General features: G+C 41.7%; 1 protein-coding gene across 1 annotated transcript in view; it reads right to left on the bottom strand.

The window, feature by feature from the left end:
• Window positions 1-1,854: 1,854 nt before the first annotated feature.
• ppp1r37 (protein phosphatase 1, regulatory subunit 37) overlaps window positions 1,855-24,107 on the bottom strand; it is a 41,411-nt gene continuing 19,158 nt past the window's right edge. The window contains exons 2-13 of the mRNA XM_046389187.1: window positions 23,854-23,951; window positions 17,790-17,835; window positions 17,511-17,611; window positions 14,368-14,487; window positions 12,646-12,796; window positions 12,300-12,455; window positions 11,376-11,488; window positions 8,482-8,623; window positions 8,241-8,407; window positions 5,841-7,590; window positions 5,639-5,736; window positions 1,855-4,419 (exon numbers count right to left, since the gene is read on the bottom strand). Coding sequence (XP_046245143.1) covers window positions 5,660-5,736; window positions 5,841-7,590; window positions 8,241-8,407; window positions 8,482-8,623; window positions 11,376-11,488; window positions 12,300-12,455; window positions 12,646-12,796; window positions 14,368-14,487; window positions 17,511-17,611; window positions 17,790-17,835; window positions 23,854-23,951 — 2,921 coding nt within the window. The 3' untranslated portion in view covers window positions 1,855-4,419; window positions 5,639-5,659. The remainder of the gene's footprint in view (window positions 4,420-5,638; window positions 5,737-5,840; window positions 7,591-8,240; window positions 8,408-8,481; window positions 8,624-11,375; window positions 11,489-12,299; window positions 12,456-12,645; window positions 12,797-14,367; window positions 14,488-17,510; window positions 17,612-17,789; window positions 17,836-23,853; window positions 23,952-24,107) is intronic.

Below are 24,107 nucleotides of genomic sequence, written 5' to 3'. Positions count from 1 at the left end.
CTTAGACCGAGGAAATTAAACTGGCTCGTCTGACCGGCCTGTGAATCTTAAAAAAAACAAAAAAAACAAAAAAAACCAACAACATTACAGAAAGAAAACTGCACATTGATAGACTCTTCAGCTGTTCACCCTGAGGTGCACAATCACATGTTTCATACCGATGTGGACCCCGCTGTACCCTGGGGTGAAGAAGAAATGTTTTATTTCAACTAGAATTTTACCATCACCCCATAGGTGCAATGAAACCAAAACCATGTGGTGAGTATCACAATGTTTTTAATGCCTAAAACAGAGAGAATCCAGACCGAAACTGCACTGAAAAACAGCAAACTGTATGGCGGGTGTACGTGTGTGACTGCAGGCCTTCAGGAATGATTAAACTCACTGTGATAATGAGGCTCCTTTCCTTTGCAGTATGGATGTTTTGTGTGAGCTTTACCGCAGTGTTGCACAGCGTCCATGTTAACCAAAGGCTTTAACAGCTCATGGTAAAACTGTTCCACAGTCAAAATGTACAAGGGAAGCAACAGCTGGGCCATCAGCTGGTCGTTACACTAAGCTAAGATAAGCTAAGCTAAGGTTCGGTTTGGAGTAGTTTTATAATGTACAATGATGAGAGTGGTATCAATCTTATTATCAGACTCTTGGCAAAAAGGGAAAATAAGCATCTCTCCCAGAATGTCTAACTATTGTATGAATAGGATTGGGGAAAAAATGGCAAATATAACTCTGCTACACAAAAAACTACTTTCCTTACGCTTGTGAAATACCAGGATAGTTTAACGTGCACATTTTCAGCAAGTGACAAGCCACCCAAAGTAAACTAAAATTTAATGCTAGATAAAGTTCATGTTTAGTTTAATTACCGAATGGTAAGTGACTTGAAGCACATGTTGTTTATTGACATTTAATAAAAAATCAGTTGACCATGATGATAATCTGGGCAGCAATTACATTGCTGTGTACACACAAATATTTTGTAGGAGATAACGTTGCCTGAGAAGCTTTATTATGAGGGGGGTCATAAACCAGAAAAAGCAGTGATTGGGGTTCATACTAAGAAAAAACTTTAGTCAGAAATACTGTGTGATATGGTGGATGCATCGGATCCACTGGGCTCATCTGAAAATGTTGCAGGCTTCATAAAATCACATTTTAATAACTTCTCAGTGTCTCACGATGTCCCCTCCCTGTACTGCTGGAAGGTTACTGGGCAGGATTAGTGCAGCGTCTGGAATTCCAGACATGTACTGTACAGAGCAGAGCTCCCACCCAGCACACCCCCCACCCCCTGCCACAGCTCCACACCCTCACTGTGGGATACATGTCTCCTGGAGTGAGGGTCCCACCAGCTGCGGGGCGTGGTGGTCAGGGGTTTCCTTTGTTTTACTGGAATAAATTCCATGAAACAAAGTTAGCAAAAACAGATGAGAGGGGGGGAATAAAACAATCAACATAATTTTGGCTTGAAGAATTTAAAAAGAAGAAAAACTTTCTTATTATTTATACTTATTAAGGTGCGACTTGTTGTGTTTTACGTCCGTCTAGTTGCTTTAGCAGTGTTGTCAGAATCACAAGACTCTCAAACAGTGTTCATGTGATGTTTGAACTCATAATTTCAGCACTATTCAGGAAGCTTGTGATATATCCAACTTGACACTTAAAATACCTGAGTCTACCACCACACAGCTAGACTGATTATCAGTGTATTTTAACGTAAATGTAAATGTGTAAGTGTTACATTGTCATTGCAGTGTATTTTCATATCATCATACAGCTGTGTTGATGACGTGAAAGCTCCCTTTCCTTTTACCAGCACTACCATCCTTTCCCATATGACTCACTACAGTCTCGTCAGGCTTCAAGTGAGACTGTGGACAATCAGCCTCAGTTTTATTTGGATCATCTTCAGCAGCCTTGAAACATCTAACATTATCTACAGTTAGTATGTCACAAGAAACAAAAGCAAACATTAGAACTTCTCAAAAATGCTTTTCTCTGCTTTTTTTTGGCCACAACTCAGGAAACAGTGTGGGACCTTAAGGGCCAAACGGAAAAACTGTTGGCCTGATGACTAATCATCTAATTGTGCATTATTGGTTTAATAGATGCAATATGTGCAGTCTACTGCCTGCAAAACTGGTCTGTGAGCAAACACTTTCATGGATGTTTCAAAGACACACAATTTATGCATTCATCTGCAGAGTTCAGACATTTCTGAAGTCCCAATATGAGTAATTTCATTGAAACATACAGTCACATCATTAATCATTACATGCATTTATTTGAGAGGAACAAATTTCGCCATACATATCTTTGTGATTACCAGCACATTTCAATTAAGTTAACAAATTATTATTAAAAATTTCTAAAAATTAAAGCATAACAAACAGTGGGGGCAAACTATCCATTGGGTGTAGAGCAGCAGGAGTGTTGAATGCTGCTCCTTTTTGGAGGGAGGGAGTAAACAAACAAACAACACACCTGCCAGTGTCTGCTTCAGGGACAAATTGAAAGCAGGGTAAAGCAGCTCTCTTCACGAAACAACAAGATATTTCATGTAGGTTTCACTGCTCTGCTGTGAAAAGACTCGGCACAGGAGCTGGATATGAGCAGAAGACGCCAGCGGCTGCACCACGTTGTTGTTCGGACTGTGATATCCTTCAGTTATGTCTCCACTGATGGACAACAACACAACCAGCAGCGCCCCCTTGTGGCCTCAGCGTCACCCAGCAGAGTAGTGTTAAAACAACAACAAGGACTTCAAGGAGAACTGTTATGTTTGCTGCTTCCTTGTGTTTGCTTTCTTTACTGCAGCCCAGCCTCTACCATGGTCAACCATTTAATCATATTTGCTTTTTCTCCCAACACATATTACCCCGCCCAGAACCCCAAAAAACAAAACTAAATATTTGCTCTAGTAGTTTGAATCTGAAATATACATCAAAAAATAGGGCTAATTTTTAAAAGCAACCCCCAAAAGAAAATAAAAGATAAAATGAAGAAGAAATGGGGAAAAAAAATAAAGCAGAAAAACGGCTCATATAGCTATAAAATAAATACAAAATAACTGAATTATCAAAGCAGCCAAACAAAAAAAAACACACACACACAAGACAGAAAACCGAAGTGGTGAGTTTGAAGGCAACATAAATGATGTGCTGGAATGGAGAGGTGAGACAGTACAAAGTACCAGCAGATGACGAAGGAACGAGAGGAAGGAGAGGGGAGGCGATGACGGAGACTGAGCTGCTTTGCTAGAAGGAGTTTGACACAACAATGACTAACTGAACAAAGTAATTACGGCGTCTGAAATTGCAGAACATCAGGGAAAGGAAAAGATGTTTTTTTTTCTGTAAATAACAACTGAAAGCTGACATCTTGCTTTCCGACATTCACAGAAGTTCTGGACTTTCAAGCCGGGGCGGCGAGGGGTTTCAAAAAAGTGTAGACAGGGGAGGGACAGGGGAGTTGCAGCTCCTCCAAGTGAGACCTGAGGAGCCTGACCGGGTGGGGGGTGTGCTGATTCCTGAGGGGCCAAAGTGAGCAGACGAAGAGAAAACAGACGGGAGAGGAGGTCACTTTGGCAGAGGTTCTTTAAGCGTTTCTTCTTCTTCTTTTGTTTTTTTTTCTCCCCGAAGGTAGAGAACGGTCAGGACAGTGGGGACACAGACATAAAATGTTGACATTTAAGCAGACATTTCAACATCTTCAGCTTCCTCGGATATAAAAGCTTTTGACGGTGACCTACTTGCACCTCTGGAGCAAGTGTTTAAAGCCAGCAAGTGCGCTCAGCAGGGTCCGTCACCGTTATTTTGTCTTCCGACTGTGCCGTCAACCCCGTTTTTCCCCCATTATCACCGCTAAGTCTTCGTGTGAGTGTGTGCGTGTGATGTGACAAAACTTTTAGTTACTTTCCCAACTACAGTGGAAATCTACACAAGAGAGCAAGTAAACTGTGAGAAAGGTCCGCGTTCTGTCTTTGGTTAGTGTTTTCTCCTCCTCCCTTTGTCTCCATCTCTTCTTTCTCACTCACAGGCAGCTGCTTGTTAAAGACTGCAGATTGACAAAATGTAGTGACAGCAGGGTGATTTCGTTTCTCCTCCCGTCCCCCCTTCCTCATACTCAATATACACATGTATGAGTGTTTCATTGGTTGATGTAGTGTGGATGTAAATGACTGCTTGTTAGTTACAGTCAAGTTGGACAGGATGATTTAGTCCTTTGTGTCTTTCCGTAATTTGTTTGTACGTTCACGTGTGGAGATTTGACTGCAACACCAGGTCTTCTGTCCTTTGTGGAAAGGTCATGTTGGTGGTAAAGTCAAAGAAACAAGAAAAACATTGTAGGGCAACCAGTCATGTAGTAGAGCCAGACAAAACTGTCCGAGTGCGGTTTTCTCCTGTGTCTTCCGGGGCCCTGTTGAGGTAGAGAGGATCTGAATCAGGCCTGAATGTAGCAGACATCATTTATAAAACCAAACAAAATAACAACAAAATATTGTACACAACACAAACTCAGTTATTGTGAGCAACATGGCAGCTGAGGAGCTTGTACCAAAAATGAGCTTGGTTGAGTAAAAATGTGTCTGAAGCCATTACAGCACTTAACTGTGGAGAGTTTTGTCAATAAAACGTCTTACTGACTGTGCAAACACAGCTAAACTTTGGTCTTCAAGACAACAGTTTATTTAATATTGTTTTTTGGGCAGGCAGTTTTCTATTCACACCTACTTGTTCAGCATGAAGTCACTTCTTTAGGATTTTTATTGTATAGTTGTTATGCAACTCACTAGCACAGGGACCGAAATTAGCCTGATGCCCTGTTAGCTTAACCCAATTCAGTCTAAACACCAGAGTCAGACAAATACATCAGCTGTGTTATCAAGCAATCAATCAATCAACTTTATCTGTCACACGTAATCAGGTAGGATGGCTTGTGTTCGTCACAAACTCTGGCATGAATTGGACGAAGGACAAGGCCCCGACAGCCGAGAAGCAACTGCACTCTCTTAAGTACGATGATTTATAGAAAAACGGAAAGTGAGATGGACATGAGGCACACAGCAACGCAGGCAGCACTAACACTACATAGACTTATGGAAAAATAAATGCTCGTTTGTCATGTTGAACTACATAACGCTGCTTATTTACAGATTGATGTCATTATTTTTGTTCACATTAATTTGTATTAATGCCATTTATCATACAAACACTACAAAACAACTCAGCATCATTAGGGTGACTTTTAAAACTGCATGCATGTTTTTTTCCAATTTGTTGACCTTCTTTTCACTTTTTCACTTCTATCACTGGGCGCCTTCTTTAAGGCTCAGCAGCAAGTGATTTTTCTCCTGGAAATACATGCTGTGCAACTCATCTGCAGTTAGTCCACCACAGAGGTCGAAGCTGATCTTAAACATTGCCATTTTGTGGCTCTTAGACAAAACTGTGATATCTATCGGTACTTGTAATTGTCTTACTGTGTTGCCTAGATACGAAAGAGGCAAGACAAAGCTACTTACAAGCAGAGAGATACAGAATTACGTGAAGGAACTGGACGTCATTGCAGTTACAAAGGGTTGTCAGACCATGGCTAACAACCAATCAGATCACTAGATTTGAGCTATCTGACTTACACAAATGTTTACCCCAGAGCCTCATGGCGCATCTCTGCCCGTCTCCAAACTGGCTTCAAGCAGCAGCTCCTCCAGGTCTTGTCCGCAGCTCACACTCACTACATGATCAACACACAACACACATTATCAAACAGGATTTTCACGCCAAAAACAAACTGCACATGCGATTTCATCAGTCACATCAGTGAATAGAGCGACTCACCGTGCTCCATCACACAGCTGCCAGGCTTGGGGCTTTCACTGTCGAGAAGATGGAGGGAGAACTCGGGCTTCAGGCCGTTGGGTAGAGCTGAAGCAACTACCTCCTCCTCCTCCTCCTGAGCCTCAGTGAAACACTCACCCTCCTCTGCAGAGCTTTCGTCAGGTGAATCCTCCACTTCGCTCAGGGAGACGGACACAATCGAGGCGGGTTCGGGACTCTTTGAAGCTTCTCCTGCCAGAGGATTTGCCTCCTGAGCTCCCGGTGGTGTCTGTTGATCGGTCTCGTCAGAGAGAACGGGCTCTAGTCCCTGTTTATCTGCCTCTGCTTCCTGCTTGGGATGTGGTTCCTCTTGGTTTGGCTGGCTGAACTTGTTCTCTGTTAAACTGGATTTTTCATTTTCTGAGAAGCTGGCTGGTGTGTCTTTCACTGCCTCCTCCTCTTCATCTCCTTCTTGCTCTGTTTGGTTCTGTGACCGGGTTTCTTCTGAGGCAGACGCTAGCTCATTCTGTAGCTGTTCAAGAGCAGACGGTAATGGCTGCTGCTGTGTTTCTACTGCTGAGATACTGGTCTGAATTTGACTCAGTCCGTCTAGCTGTTGACACTCTCCTTCTGTGATGTCACGGGACATCACCTGCCCCCCGTCTTTTCTCTGACCTTCCTCCTCTTCTCCTTCTTTGTTTCTTTCTACACAAGTTCTCTCAGGTTGGGGGCTTTTAGTGCTCTCTGTTACCTCTCCAGTGAGCTGTACTGATAAGGAATCTGAAGGCAGGGCTGGTGCTTGTTGACTCGGATCTGTCGCTTCTTGGTCTAAAGTGCTAGCTGTCACATGCTCTGTGGGATAACTCGCAGACTGTGGCTCTAGTGTGTGAGTGTGTGTAGTATTTAGTGCGGTCTTTAAGTGTGCTACAGGACTCTGCTCTGTCAGCTTACAGTCTGTTGGCAGAGCAGATGAGCTCTCCTTCACATCCTCCTGTGTCAGTTGTGTTTGTGTAGGGGTTTGAGAAGGAGGTGGAGGCTGTGTCTGCTGCGCAGTGGGTGTGTTCTTGTCTGCAGGTCTCTTTGAGGCCTCTTTAGCCTGGCTGGGAGCTGCAGGTGTGCTCAGCTTGAGTTGTAGCTGCTGCTGTTGTTCAGGCGGGCTCTCCACCCGAGTTACCATGAAGATCTTATGACCCCTCCCTGGACTAGAGACAGATATGCAGCGACCAGGAGATGGAGGGGTGCCGGGAGGAGCTGCAGATTCTGTGACGGTGATGCCAGAAATGACACTCGGCCCGCCGGCAGGTGAGGCGGCCGCAGACGAGGATGAACGCGAGGCACTGATCAGGGGCTGTGCAACCCCTGTGTGGGTTTGAGGGGCAGTCTGGTTTAGGCGAGCGGAGGAGTTTGACATAGAAGAGGACTTGGTCACCACCTCCTCTTCCTCTTCATCGTCAGTGTCCGAGTCCGACTCCGGATTCACTTGAGAAGCACCGGCGTCAGTGCTCGTTCCTGACTCGGTGCTCATCTGTCCTTCATTTCCTGTTGTTTCACCATCTTCTCCCACTTTCTTCTCTGTCTGCCCTGTCTCTTCTGATGCTGGTTGCTCCTCCTCTTCTCTGGTCCCATCCTCTGTGTCGATTTCAGCCATAGACGTCGACTGTCTCATTTTCTGCTCTGTTTCCTCCTTCTCCTTCGCCAGGATGAAGTTCCTCTTGCAGCCATTCTGGATCTCAGCCAGCAGGGCACGCTGGGTCTCAATGAAACTCTTCACCTGAGAGACAAAAAACATACACATAGCTCAACCAGCTCCTTACACAGCTAAAGCTCCAGGTGCCGTGGTGGCCCTTTGCTCTCTGCCCTTATTTCCTGTCATCTCTCCACTGTCAGCTCTCTAAAAAAAGGTATACAACCCCCCGCCCCAAAAAAAAGGATAAAAAAAAGTTTATGGCTGATGTACTGCATATTATAACAAAAACCAGTGACGCACTAGTTGCACTAGTTTGTCTGTTAGTACTTTTACTTAATTCAACACCCTGTTTGTAGCTCATCTGCACCTTGTGAAGGCAGAAATCTTGAAAACAGGTCATAGACAGACGGACGGGCTAAATAATTTTTTAAAACATCTGGGAGTAAACTGGTGATTTGGTGCTGTATTGAGTATTTACAGCAGCGAGATGGTATGTTTGGGATTGTAACTAAACGAAAGCTTCCATGGAACAGAGGAATAAACTACATCAGGCTTTCATTTCATTCTTTGTGTTGGTCTTTTCAAGGGATTTGTGGACCGCAAGAAAGACATGTCAACAAACCCTCATGCAGACGCTCAGCGTAGAATAAATGTCCACAGCAGCTTAGGATAACATTAGGTCCTTAACCTTCTCTCCTCTGTCGCCTTCCCTCATGCCTTGCCCCCATACTCACAGTTTCTTTCTTGGGTTCCCTGTCCAGGTCGAGACGCAGCAGAGAGGTGTTGACTTTCAGGGCGAGCGACAAGGCCATCAGTCCGCCTGTTTTGATCTCATTCTCTCGAAGGTCCAGACGCAGCAGTCTGGGGCTCTCAGCGATGAATTCAGCCACAGCCACAGCTCCTACAGCACAGATCAAAAAAATGTAAAATCATCCACAAAAACCAAAGCAGAGGCACGGAGGCACGAGCTCCCACCTTCGCAGGAGAGTTTGGTGGAAGCGAGTCCCAGTCTGAGCACAGAGCGGTTGGCGATGAGTCCGTCTTTCAGCTTGTGGACCCCTTCGTTACCCACAGAGTTATGGCCGAGGTTCAGCGTCTCCAGACTCTGGGTGCATGGCTGAAACGACAGTGGACAGTGACAAGCTCTGATAATGCGAAAAGAGATGTAAAACAACTGAGTTTAAATGGTCCAGATTATGTTTCATGGTGTTTTGATACGGGCCAGTCTTTTCTAAAAGGATTTAACATATTTCATGTGTGTTTTATTTTTCTGACAACCACAGCACATGTTTATAGATCAGTTTTTTAATCAAATTATGCATATGTTATTTTTAAAAAATTCTGATGAACTGTTTAGAGTTTTGACATTACAGTAGATTGTCTGCATTTCTATATTAGATACTTAAATACATATTTTCATTACATAAGACATCTCTTAATTTTGTTTGTTTTATTACATCTTATAATTTAAAAGGAATAAGAAAGTGTGCTTCTAAAAATAAGATGACTACTGTGAGATGTTAAAGGTGTTTGTTAGTCTGCAGATCTCAGATTTAATATTTCTTTGTGTAGTAACATCTTAATCTGAGCAACAGTTACTGGTAACATCACTCAAAGCCCTGATGATTATTTATATATCAGTTTTACTGCTAAGAAACTTCGCCTGCATTATCCATCGCTGTAAGAGTTTTTACAGATTTTTTGGGATGCATGACTGACACATTAGATGAACTGTAAGAAACACATAAGGATGGACTGAAGCAGTAAATAATAATAATAACTGTCTATGTAATTATGACTTTATGTTACAGTCACATATCTTATAAACAAAAGGGGACATTTTGGTTAAATAGAATTTGTTGATTATCTTTATTAATAAAAACTCTTTTTTGTCATTCAGAAGAAGAAGAAGAAGAAGAAGATTAAAATGAAACAAGCAGCTAAATTCTGGGTTTAACAGCTTGTCAAACCTGAGCAACGTTTAAGCCTCACCATTACTCTCATCATATCAAACAAAAAGTTTGTAGTCATTACACTGGGTCAACCACATGGATTTCCTGTCTCGATAAACTGAGAATAACATGAGAAAGAAACACGCTGCTGATGCTGCATGGTAGTCATCCAATAATGTTATTTATGCCATGTTTGTTCTCTGGTTCTATTAATACCACAAAACCATAACAGAACATTTAACCATTAAAAATAAGAGGAAGAAAAATTTTATCTTCCTCTGACAAGGCTGAGGCTGTAATGACTCAGCAGCAGGGACAACACTGAGTGACACTATCGGTCAACGACAGACACGAGTCCGCTGAGTGACTTCAGTAACGGATTATCCACAGAAAACTAGAGTGGCCGTGACTTGTTGATTAATAAGATAAGATAAAATAATCCTTTATGGGTTAGTTGGGTTAGTTGATCAAAAGAAAAATAGTTAAGTATTTTTATAACTGATTAATCATTTCAGTTACTTTTTAAAGCAAAAATGTCAGACATTTGCTGGTTCCAGCTTCTTAACCCTCTGAAGTCATGTATAATTGTCAGTTGTTGACTATTTTTGATTCTAATTTTATATTTCAACTTAGAATTTTTTTTATCTTGCCATTTTTGAATCATTTTTGATCAGCACAACCTCACAAGTGTGATTTACTGTTGTTTTTTTCATTTTGACATACTGTATTGACACACTGGACCTAAAATCACACAAAACTCTAAAATCCGACTGGGGAAAATGCGCTGAAATGCGCTGAATGAAGTGCGCTCAATGCGCTGGTGTTTACTGCGTCTTCTTGAATAAAATGCGCGCCCCAAACGCGCACCAAACGTGATGGCAATGGTCATGAAAAAAACAGTGCGTGTATTTTTTATCATAACTCGGGTTTTACTTGACATATTAACAAAATTTAAAAACTGGTATATAGTTTGAAGTGCCCACTTTCGACACAAAAAAAACTGGGATTCAGCGAGGCTGCGTCTTGCAGCTACGTGGTCTTAAAGTGGTCTGGTGATAAGGACGCGCCGGCGCGTCTGTCGACTCCTGAGGGTTAACTGCTTTTCTTTGTTATTTTGACATAAAATGAAGTCTTCTGGACTGTTGGTTTGACAGAAAAAAAGAAATGGGAGGACATCACTTTGAGAAATTGAGAACACTTTGAGAAATTGTCATGATAATTTTTCTAGACTTATCAATTAATTGTTGAAATAATTGGCAGATTAGGGGATAATGAAAACAGCTGTTAGTGGAAACCCAAAGGCAAACTGCTGTGAACTCAGTGGTGCAGCACTAAAAGCAGCGCCTGAGCTCACATCTGCTCAATACGACTGCACGAAATGTCAGACGTATTAATGACGAGCTGAAAATGTCAAGTCATATCGGACGTCACGACACGCAGCAGGTTAATCTCTCACCTGCACACCTGTCTCACTCAAGTTTCTACAAGGAAATCAGATAGCAAGTTCAGTCGAGTGAAATACAAATGGGAGTCATTCATCTGTCAAAGATACAGTGAATAAAAAGAGTTTAGGGGGACACAAACCATCAGCTAGAGGTGTGAGTGCATGCTGCTGGTGGTGAAATGGTCAAAGTCCTGAATGGCTGGATTACTACGTGGTTGGCAAAAGTACACTCTGAAACATGTACTAAGTGAAGGAGAGATATGAACGACAGTAAAATGTGTACACGTGGGCGTCCTGCTGCCCAACATGATGAGAAACGACGCGAAACAAAAAGCAGAGCTCTGTTTTGATCACTTCTCTGATAGAGCAATGAGGAGAAAATTGAATTCTCCCTGCCTGAACTGTAATACACACACATCTGATTGGCACACAGACTGGTTTTATTGTGTGTGTGCGTGTGTATGTGTGTGTACCAGTGCGGCAGCGAGGTAGCCCATGCCATTGTGTGTGAGCTGGTTGTTCCATAGCACCAATGTGACGAGGCCTTTCCTCTGCTCCTTTAGTCCTTCACACACATAGGCCAGACCTGTGACAACAAACAGAGACACAGAGTTAAAAAAAGAATAACACAATCATGAATCATAAAAAAAACATTGTGTAAACTAAAATAGAATTAATGAATTTCGAAAGGTCTGCTAGCGCCGTCTTGTATTTTCTCTTCACGTTCTGTTACAGAACACCTTTGTAAGCTTGCAGGAAGAACAAAACAAAACAAAACAAAACAGTATCTTCCGTTTCAACCCGATCTGTCTGGGAATGTCTCCTTTTGTCTCGACCTCCAGTTTAAGGGCACAATCATAGCACTGTTCATGGCTGTCAAAAACCTGATGCAGTATGAAGTCTTCTTAAAAAGTCAGGAGGAGTTTAGTGTTTTGCTTAGTGCATCTATTGAACAAGTATGAATGAAAAAAAATACTGTACGTAGTGATGGAAAGCAAAACAAAAAAAAATATTATCAGCCACTCTGTTATGCAGCAGGGGATAAACTGTTACATTCAAATCAATATCACTATACCATATTTAGAGGGGTCTATTAAATCAGAAAAATAACAAATAAAATCAAAAATCTGTTAAAAAAACAAAACAAAAAGGGGAGGATATTACACTTTCATCAACATTTGTTTGCTTTCCAGCCTGAACTGTAAACTCTAAACAAATGAACCAAAATTATCAAATATAATAAACTGAAGATTGTTTTTAAAACAGGTCTCTTGTCTCAGATAATAACTTCCCCACAAAGCTCAAAAAGACTCATCTGAGGTTGTGTAAAGGTGCTGAGGTTTACACACAAACAGTTATGTTACTGTATGTGTTAGTGCTCGATCGCTGCTGTGTACCAGAGTCCAGGATGTGGTTATTGCGCAGGTCCAGGATCTGAATGTTGTAGTTGAACTTGAGCAAGTTGCCAAGTTGGGCTGAGTCCTGCAGGCCATTGAGCTTGTTATCTGCCAGGTACAACTCCCGCAGGTTCATGTTCATCTTCAGAGCCGTGGCTAAAAATGATGAAGGAAGGTGATGGAAGAAGAGGGAGAGATATGAGTGGAAGAAGGAAAAACAAAACATCAGGAAGACAGGCCCGAATCAGGATTCTCTGACACTGAAGGCGGGGTTGGAAAGAGAAACCCCTCTTCTTCCTCTTGTACATCCTCTCTCGTCACCCTCCTGGCCTCTTGCCCATCTTACCCAGTAACATGAGAGGTCTGCCAGACAGGCCAGCGTTCTCCAGGTGGAGGACTGCCAGGCTGCCGCTGATCCTGAGCGCTCGTGCTACAAAGGGAGCCGAGTGGTCCAGCAGGGGAGTGTTGCGTGCATCGAGATACTGCAGAGAGCTCGTCTGAGGGGCAACACCAACAGAGATAAAATTCATTAGGAATACTCAGATAAAAGTGCACAAATCAGAAATCATAATAATGTCCTCAAAATAATATAAATATAAATGACAAAAAGAATAATTGTGCACATTACAGAGATGAGATCGTCTTGATCGTGACCTCCAACATCTGCCCTTATGCCTTTAATTTTCGTTCCTAACCTGTAACCTCTCATTTCCCGTGACTACAGCTGCTGTAACAAACTGATGACAGCGGAGAGCTTCATCACACACACGTACAGAAAACATTATCATTAAATTAGCAGACGGAAATGGCAAAGGAGTCCAGGTAGCAACATTTTTCATCTGCTTAAATCAAAACCTCAAGGGTCACTCACCTGCCCGAAGCATCAGTGAGTTAAGTTTTATTGGGCTTTCCTGAAATGAGCTGCTACATTTTATTGACAAGCTACGACACAAACAATCTACAAGCTGGAATATGCATGCGGTTCCTCCAGGCAGCTCTTCATTAATCACCAGTCGCTCAATGCTTGTGGACAGAATGCATTTTGGTACAAACACTGATCACATGACAAATTAGCTTCTCGCACGGTCACAGTTGTGATTTCAGTGGTGCTCATACACATTTGTAAACACAATTATTGCATCATTAGCAACTGTGATTAAGAATACGTTGTTTTTGTGTGTGTGTGTGTGTGTGTCCCTCCCCAGGAGCAAAACTAATAAACCAGATCTCTGTAAGCAAATAAATAGACCACAATATTAATAATAATGACTGCAACGTAATTTGTGGCTTGGCAAACAGATCAATTTTGCTCAGTGTGGTGGACTGCCAAGAGAGGCAGTGAACTTCTGCCAAAATATTCACAAATTCAACATTCTAGTAACTTAATATGCAAATGAAATTCATTTATTTATCATTAATCGCTAATTTACAACATTTGGATTATGATATTTTGCACATACCATCTCACACATTTCCTTACACCTTTAACTATTATAGAGTATTTAATAGTGCAAAAAGAAACTGTAAGAAATGTGTTTTTGTAGAGTGGATTTACCCTCCCAATTCCTCTGACACACAATCAGCAGTCGTTTTACATGGTTTGTTTGATTAAATATAAAACAATTAACCAGCGGCTATTTGTATCCGCATGTTTTCTCAACTATACGGCTTGAAAGGTGAAATATTAATGTGTTTGCCTCCTGACTCGTTTGTATTCCAAATGGTAATGAGTGATGACTGACGTCAAAGTGCAGCCCAAAGGCCACAGGCAAGACTTCTGAAGGGCATGCGAGGGAAAGGCCAACTCTTATGTCAGAGTGCTGACAGAAACCAGCAGAGCTACCTGACACAAGTTCAGCCAGAGACAAAAAAACAGCAGAAAGATACAAACCCAGAGAGACCAAACATCCTGGCTAAACAAAATAGTGCACAAGGTTTGGTCTTTAGGCAGCAGAGTTTTGAAGCACACAACAATAAATTCTACCTTGAACTGGTTGTTTTTTATTTTCAAGTTTATTAATTATATTTTTATTGAGCTAAAAAATCTGATCTGAATCTGATCCCTCACCTTCCTCATCATATGAGCTGCGGCCTGCCATCCTCGAGTGCCAATGTGCTTGTTGAAGGAGATGTTGAGATGTGTGGCTGACTCGTAGTACTCGATCATGTCAAACAGAGCTGATGCACCCTGAGAAGCGCAGCGGGAGAAGAAGAAAAGAAGCAAAAAGAACAGGAGAAAGAGGTTAACCATTATGGCGTCTCATATTTAAAATCCAACAGTTTGAATCTCACAGTTGGTCAATGTGTTAAAACCCCGAATGAGATGTCACAAGATACAGTCTGGAGCAGCTCAAGCTGCCATGGCAACAGTGCCACAGGACAGATGAGACCTGCGGAGGTGTTTCCATGAAGGTCTTAGGTGAGGGTGAAGAGACGCTTGTTTGTCTACAGCTGTCCCAGAAAGACCTCCCCTGTCCACTAGATATGATAGAGAATAAGGCTGCGTATTGGCAATATGCATCATGATGAAGGGGTTACGATCTATACTAATTTCCTTGATAAATAGATTGTTATCAAATTTCTCAGATCCAAATCCAAAGTTCAATGACATACAGTTTACTTTCATGTTTGACAGAAAAGAAAAAAACTTCAAACCCCCTCTTTTTAGAAACTGGGATTGAAATATGACTAAAATAATCATCAAAATAGTTGTCCATAAATCTTGTGCTGATTGATTAACAGGTGAATGAACTAACTGTTGCAGTTCTAACTTACTGCCATAAGAAAAAGCAACCAACTGATAATTTGCTATAAAGTTTAAGAACTTTGCTAACAAATCCTGAGTTGCTCAAGATAATTTGCTCAAGTTGCTGATTAATTTTATGACAAATAAGTAATCAGTTGATTCAGGACTAATTTCATTTTTTTCTCAAAAAAAAAACAGATAAAGTATGTAAAGTAATCAGTGAATTAAAACCATAAGGAACAAAACTGTTTTGGCAAGGAGACACAGCCGAAGTGAAATGTCAGGCGATGTAGCACAAGGCCAAAGTGCACTCAAGCGATCCCAGCGTTTTAATCTCATTTTAGCTTTGGTGGTGCTGTGTGGGTGCTTCTCCTCCATCACTGATGAACTGAGTACGAAAAAGGTGTTGATGACACCAGAGCGGAGGTGGATGCCTGATTGTTTTTGCTTTTCTGCATTTTTTTTCCTTTTGGTTTTTGTTACATAACAAGTTTGGAGCATATTTTATTAAAAAATAGCTACTGGGTCATTGGTCACCTCATGCATGTTTTTTTTTTTTTAACCCAGCCACAATTAAGAGCAAACTTGTACATTCCAGAAATAAAACAGATATAAATTTTTGCTTCTGTGCAGCCAATTGTAGGGTAAAATTAAAAGTAGTATTGAGCATATTAGTTTATCCTCTATTGAGGCTGATGAGATGTAATAAAATCAGACAGGCGGTTGCATAGCGTCTCCTAACCTCTTCCCCTGTGTGTGTGCATGTGTGTGTATATGTGTGTATAATGGGAGACATTACTGAGTATACACAAGTGTGTTTATCTACAGGGTGGGGGAAGATGAGTCACATCCAGTCCAATAAAAGTCAGCCTCTGTTAGTGCTCCCCATGCCTGCTCCTCCCTTACACTCCTTACAACATCTCTCCAAAACTATGTATTCTTCTTTCATCTTCCCAAATCATGCCCAACGAGACGCAGCTTCGGGAGACACAAATCTCTGCCGAATCAAGCCGTCTACTGTATGTCTCTCACTCAAGCTTCACAGATGAACCCATCTCGTCACGTTCCCTTTCGATTTTGCTTCTGCTCCACCTTCCTCTCCACTGGCCTCCTCTTGCAACACTTCAGTCAGTATTTCTCCTTTCAGCGTTGTCATTTTATCCGAGCCCAAAGCGACACACTTGTCTCAGACTGAGATGGAGCCTTCTGTTGACTACCACAGCTCATTCACATTTGCTGCGTATTGCGTGAGAAAAGTGCGTACGTCACTCTGCATTTGTTTGGATTACGTGAAGCTCTGGTGTGTGTGTGTGGGTGGGTGCGTGTGTGTGTGTCTGCGTATTCTGCACAAGAATCTGTTGAAAAAGATTAAGCATGTCTGTAAATTCTGCCATATTAATGGATATGAAACATTCTGAACTTTATTTCTTTAATCCTATTTTTATACTATGAAATAAAACCAGAGTTTCCATTTTCAAATCTGCTCCATTTGAGAGCTACACCCTGTGGCTCAATATGAAGAGACAAACAGAGAATGTCCACCTGCCTCAGGACTAACACAGGTAGACACCTGGCCCAGTTTACATCATACATATTAACGTGATCTGCATCTGGACCTGTTGGATAATGACAAATAATCCTTTGTTTTTGCATGCAATGTAAAATTTCTATAACCTTTCTATATTCTATTACTTTTATTTGAGATTCCAGTTTTTTTCATACCTCAGCTTCTTTGTGTACACAGCCTTTACCTTGACTTTTTTCTCCACCAAAGAACACATTATGTTCAGTGAGTTAGTGGGGGTGGGACCACTGTGAGAAACACTGGTGCTCATATTTAGTAGGCTGTATATCCAGGAAGTAAACTAGCAAGCTAGAAAACTCTCTTAGCACATGCAACAAGCAATTCTCACTGGACTAAACAGGCGCCATCTTCCATCTTCTACAAATATGCTGAAAAACAGCAGGAGATTGGGGCCTAAATAAATTCTGCACTTAAAGGGTGAAAGCGCTGACACGGCTCTGTTAGACAGGAATAAAATAATGAGCAGTAATTAAAGTGATCCTTCCGGCCCTAAAGAAACGTGTCCCGAGAGACCAAGAGCTGAGCTTGTGTCTGTGATACACTGCTGTCCAGTATATTTAGAACTCTGCGTGACAGGAAGTGGTCAGGCCCTGTCTCGCCTCTGCTACACACTACAGTAATGTCTATCCGTGCGTGTCTGCAGCCCAAACGTCCCTAATGGTGTTTACACAAGTGTACATCTGGAGTAATCAGAAAACCCATGACAAACACTCCAGATCCCGCGAGTGCAGTAAGAGTCAAGAGAAGAGAGAGATCAGAGTTTGACTGAAGGCAGAAAGCGACAGAGAAAGAGAGTGTGAAAGAGAGACAGGCATGAATTAAGGGTGAAGAGAAATAGAAATGAAAATGAAAGATACAGATTTTAAAAGGAGCTTCTTACATCTTCATCCAGGTTGGTCTGCTCCAGGTCTATAATTTTGAACTGCACTCTTTTCAAAATTTCCTCCAGAGACTCGCACGCTTTGTAGTCCAGCTTCTCCCCTAAAGACGCACACACATGTCAATTAACCATTTTGCAGCAGCACATTTCTTGCTTTCTAATGTAACAGAGTAGACAACATTTGTAAAATCAATCCCCTAACATGAAACATCCTGCCATCTGTTGATTTCCATAAGTTAGATTCATAACACTGATGATGACTGTTGTTTTGGTTCTTACCTTTCAGATCTAAGCATTCATTTCGTTGTGTCAGGTCTTTCAGTTCCTGCAGAGACAAAAAGAAGCAACGTCAGTAAGTTTAGTTTGGGCATAATCCCATAAAAGCAAACTTCACTTTTTACATGTTGAATCTTTTACATCACACAGGAAGCAAATAAATAAATTAGTACTAGAGATAAAGTTCTGATGTCTGCAGCTTGTCATCAAACCGCTGGCTGTTTCTGCTTGTACTATTTCTCCCTTCAATATTAAGAAAGAATCCGCTGACCAAATAGTGCAAAATACGCACATATCTGACAAATTGTTACCATTAAGCAAAAATAGCGGCTCTAACAAAGCTCTGACAACTTGAGAAATATATTGCATTTCCTATTGCTGCTTCGCAATAAAAAAACCTCCCCTTGGTTCACTGGTGGGAAAAAATGAAGCAGCAGCAGCAGGAAATATTTGGTTTCCACCAATAGCAACATCCGTTTTTTTAGTCTGCTGTACAGCCACGCATGTTGAGCCATCAGTCTGGTGCAAGTCACTGCTTCTTTTTTCAGGGGAGTCCCAGTCTGGCTCAGTGTCATTAAAGCAGGATAACCCAGGTCAATGGAAATGTGGCCTAAATATACCTTGACTGTTGAAGCTACGGACATCTGTCTGTCAGCGAGCACGTTCAACTTGATTGTGTCATCTGTCCTGTGATGTAGTCTGACACCACAGGTCAAAAGGTGTAAAGATATCTAAACCTCTTGCCTTGGGTAAACAACAAACCACCCACCCATACACAAAAGACAGATAGATAGATAGATAGACGGATAGATAGATAGATAGATACTTTATTGATCCCGAGGAAAATTCAATAACATAGAGCACTGCCCTCTAAACTATGTAACTGCAAATCACTCTCTTAAGTTGACTGCACGGCTCATTCAGCACAAACTCAATAACCTCGGCTCTCGTGCCACACTGCAATCACTTATGTGTGTTAGCTTGTTTTCATGGCCTCGTGCAGGACTCAACGGGTCCCAGACATGACGATTTTATGTGACAAATGGCACAGGTAGAAATCTGTCTCGTCACAACACAAACTATAGGAAACATCACACTACACTAAATAACTCACCGCAAAGGTTGTAAAGACAATTCAGCCATCTGAACTACTTGCTTTAGGCAGCACAGTATGAAAAAAATAAAATAAAAACAGCAGTATTTTCTTAGTGCATTTTGGGAAATGTGGTTTAATTAAAAAATTCTTCAACACCCAGATGTGTTGATAATGTAAACACAAGCAGGCACATGCTTTGAGAAATTTAACAGCTACACAATCTTCACCTACAATTAGCAGGGGCATCTGTCGGTGAGAATGACTTCATTATACCCCTCTGACAAATAGTGCATGACGCACAGTGTTTTTCCGCACGGGTGGTGGTATGGGTGTATGTGTGTATGTGTGTATGTGTTGTGGTTGGACTACATCAAGCCGAATCCCTTTCTGATCTCGTTCATTAATTCTCTTGATGTGCCTCTGTTATACATCTGCACTGTTTTCATGAGTGTGTTTTAGGAAAATGATCTTTTGCAAAAATTTCCAATTAGCTTGACATCAATAAAGAATCAGGAAGTCTTAGTGTAGTACAAAACGACAGGTGGAGATGCATGAGGGGAAAAAAAGGCTGTTGAGGTGCATCCCTCATGAGACCGATAATGTCTGTGTTTAAATGGCATAATACAAGCAGGGTCTATGCAGCTTGCAGATGTCGTCATGTCTCACGCCTGGGACACACAGCCTACGTGAACCGCTGCAGCACCACTAAAGCGAGCCCTGATTTCTACAGAGTTTCTCTTCAATAGTGATCAGTAATGATGATGACACCATTTCTGTTCAGAGTGAGAGAGAGTGCACACACTGGAAAAGTACTGGCCTTCTGGAGTGAGAAGCAGGTATGTTGTCAATATAACTAACAACAGATCTTTTTCACCATCTCTTTTTGTTGTGAACAGTGGATGTGAGGTGGAAAGAATAGGGAAGATGTCAAATCTCTACATGATTTGCTGTTGGAGCCACACGTGAGACATGCTGCTCACATGGGCTGTGTGACTACTTCAGGCTGTCAACAAGAACACCAAACTGAAAAGGCAAGAGACTCTGAGACCCACACGTGCTGCTCACACAGGCAGTGTGTCCTGGGTGTTTAAGTGCTGTAAATACATGACATGTTCAGCAAAATATTTTATCCTTCATTTTACACAGATTTACAGTGTACTTTTGTGATACTTCCAGGTATACTGAAACCACTCGAGACAGGCGAGGTTTATGCATATTCTGAGAAAATAGGTGGACACTCTGGCTGCTGGTAAGACATTGCATAATAGGGAACCACTTGTCCTTGAGGGAAAAGCAGCAGCAGAAATGTGGCACAAGGCTATCAAGCGTCCAGGTCTCAAAGGCTGTACAGCAGGCATTCAACGTGTAGCTGCTACATAGTGACCCTTATAAACATGTAGACACAAACAACTGGACAGAAACGTACATAACCTGTAGGGGCCCTGGCAAGCCACCACATGTACAGTGCAGTTGGACTTAATAAAGAAAGAATTTAGAACGAAGGAGGAAAAAACGGCTGAGCTCCTCTTGCAAACTCCCTCTTTCACCGATCAGCCATTTGGTCAGACAGGCTTGTTTATATGGCTGGTTACTGCAAGGATGACTAAGCAGAAATGAGAGGGGGTGGTTGTGGACTACAGAGGCAGGGAGGGATGGAGAGTGGCCAAACATTGCAAACATGAGTAATCACCAAAAAAAGCTAAATATGATGGAGGGAAGGAAAGGAGAAGTAGGACACCTCTGTGATGACCAAAAATCCCAGGTTAGTCAACTTCCAGTGGAAATGTACCCAGACTGTAGGGCTAAATGAAGATCACAACAGCAGCTTAGCACAGAGATGTGCATTTCCACAAGTAGCTGAGACGTTAACCCAGCTTTTTTCCTCTCAGCTGACCAGGGGTGTGAGGATTTCTTTGCAGAGCCTCTCACATCACAAATGTGCTTCCACCCAGTTCTCTTTACTTTACTCATGTGGATACACACCTGTACAGATGTGCAGGCCCAGTTAAGGGTTTATGAGTGAACTGCTGTAGTAGTAGTGCGACAGTATAGTTGTGTCCCTAGGCTACTGCTGCTGATGCCTGCATCAGTCCAGTCTCACTGGTCACAGCATCCACAGAAACAAGATGAGAGACAGGAACCCCAATGTCTGAACACACACAGCATCAGAGACATCATATTAACATAAAATTTAAAGTAATGGCTGGGGCATTTATTCACTTAAGCAAAAGAGAGCGCCAGGTCACAGGACATTAATCCTGTCGACACACTCACACAAAACCTTTTATTATGCATTGTCGTATTGCTGGACATTATTTTAATTCTGGGGCCGTGTACCTGGGAGTGTTGCCCCACCACAGGTAGTGGAAATAAGACTTTGTTAATAACAGCCAATTATTTGGTCAGGTTTAGTGTGTAGATGCAAGGCAAATGACACTTGTTTCCTGCAGGCCACAAAATAAGAAGAAATCAGAAACCCAATCCAATACCAACAGAAGTACCACTCGTAAGCGTCAGCATTTTGGCAGGGTTTCAACTAATGACTATATACATTATTGATGAACCATTTTCATGAGTAACCTTTAAATGATAAAATGTCAGTAAAATTGTGAAAAATGCTCTTCATGATTTTCCAGAGCTGAAAGTGACACTTTCCACTTGTAACATTTCGTCAACCAACAGTTGAAAACGCAAAGGTGCTTGACAAAGACATATGACAATGAAAAGCAGCAAATCCTTACAAAGCTGGAACCAACAGCTTGACATTTCATGAAAGATTAACTGATTATTAAAATAATTATAATAATTGATTATTCAACTAATCCTTGCAGCTCTACTTTCCTGCTTCATCAAGACTGGTTAGTGTACAGTTAGCAGTTCACACCTGCTTGAGGGGGAAGTATGAGAGCCGTTTTGTTTTCTCTGCCCATTCATTCACATTTCCTTCTCCCGTGACAAAAACATGTCTGATATTCATGAGAAACAGCTCTCACATGAGGAAACATTTAAATACGATAACAATGGCAATACCGATAAAGTAGATGTAAGAATTCACACACAAAGGCACAAGATTGGCAGAAATATAAAAAATAACCCTGAGGCTTCCCCCACTGGATTTGAAGAACTGCTTATGCAGAGGGATAACGGGACACATGACTGTTCTGGTTAACCCGCAAGAGACGGCAGGAAAAAAGGCATGAAACACTCATCTGCCTGTTGGGAGTAACAACCACCCTTGTTGAAAAAGGAAAAAGACATACCTCTAGAGGATAGTATCATAGCACTTGCCCAGAGTCATGTCATGGTGCATCATGCTGTGCCCTCAAACCACATTAACAGGCTTTTGAAGTGTTTTTCATCACCAGAAGAAAAGGCTTTGGATGTAATTCTTGGAACCAAATTTTGCTCAACAGGAAATTTCACAATTACAAAGAACTTTTGGGTGGAGCTCCAGTTACCAGGCCTTCCTAAATGTTCCTAGCCAGGTTGTCCAGCTCCTGGCTGCCACAACTGGATTAGTTTCTCTTATTGCATTATGTTGTGTTGCTTTGAGATACTGTACATGTAATTATTTGTTTTGAACTTGCACAGCATGTACACTCCCATCCTCCTGTTACAACATCGGCTAATGCCTGCCCTAGTTGACTGAGCCTATTCAGTGCTTTTCATGTATGTAAAGTAGAATGTATGGTCCCCCTGTGTGCCTGATGACCGCAAAGGGAGGGACGCCCACTCAAGCTCTCCAACAGGCAGCAATTTTGTCATGACAACACGTACATGTACACTCAGTGAAGTTCTTGTTCAGTGTTACCGTATTTGTAGTTATGTACATTATGTAATTTTGAACACATTATGCTGCTTGCTGAAACTTTTTCCCCATCAAAAAGCAGCCTTGGGCAGCTTCATGAGAACAGTGTTTACACTGACAACGACTGCAGTGCGGGAGAAATGGCCACATCAAATTGAAGTGAAAAAGTGTTTTTTTTTAAAAAAAAAAAAAAAAAAAAGCAGGAGGCTCAGCAGGCGGGGGTTGTGACGGATTTCCATTTTGCCAAGGGATTTAAGAGGGGATTATGACCAGGGCTGGATGCCTTCCAAAATTACCTGGAATTCAGCAGAAGTGCCCAGCAGTAACGTTTTTTTGGTAGCTTACTTTTAATGTTTATAGTAACAAAAGTAAAAAAAATAAGTCAGCAAATATGTTGTAAAATCAAAGGACAAAAACCTGAGAGCAGCTGGAGAAACTCACTCTGCAGACCATATTCAACCTGGATAACTGGACTAAAATGATGAAAGTGATAAAAAGGGATGATTAATAACAGGAGCTGGCAACAATATGGCATCGTCCAGTCTCTAACCCAAAGGAGAAGCGACACCAACATCACCTGTTATGTGCTTGCATACTACAAAATTAGCAATAACAACAGCAAAATTACTCTGCTGTTGTCATCCAAGACAGTAAAAAAGAGCCCCCAGAAATCCCATCTCCACCAACAACTTACCTACCTAGCAAATCAACTACACAATGATGTTGATAAAATTGTCAATGTCTACCTTTAAAGTGAGGGAATTGGTGTGCTAGCCTTAGCTCCGGCTGCTGCAGTGAACTTTGCTTTCAGGCTGTCAAACACAGCTCACGGTTCAACCTTTACATAGAAATTATGTTGTTTGCCATGCCACACATTTCAATTAGCTCAGTTGTTGCTGAAACTGTTTTAGAGAAGTGCTGATTCAGCAGTATGGCTGCAGTTTGTGATGCTGCTGAATTGCATTACATCACACTGAAAGATGTTTCTGTTATTTTGTGCATCCTATTTATTCCAATGAAACGTTGTACCAGACCACATCAATTTTAGCCAGGTGAACCTAATAAAGTGGCAACTGAGTATGTGTTGACAGCATCACAACATTGTGTATGAGCGTCTGTGCGATATGTCTGTCGATCAACGGTTGTGTTCAGATTACTCTTACCTGTATCTGCTTGAGGACTTTGGGTATAATTTTACAGTTGAGTTTCTGACAGGCCTGTTTGTAGGAAGAGAGGATCTCCTCCACCGTCACATTCTGAGCTGCAAAACACAGAAAATTAAAAAGTTTAGGGCGGCTTCTTTTGACTTGTTTCTCTGAGCACATCTTTCACTGTCTAGAAGGCAAACACAGGCTCTCACAAACTCACACACACACAAAAAAAAAAACAAAAAAAAAAAAATCAAATGACAGAAAAA

Source organism: Scatophagus argus, chromosome 5 (genome assembly GCF_020382885.2).
Source record: "Scatophagus argus isolate fScaArg1 chromosome 5, fScaArg1.pri, whole genome shotgun sequence".
NCBI classification, from domain to species: Eukaryota; Metazoa; Chordata; class Actinopteri; family Scatophagidae; genus Scatophagus; species Scatophagus argus.
The sequence above is the reverse complement of the archived record's forward strand: the minus strand, read 5'-3'. Positions and strand labels throughout refer to the sequence as shown.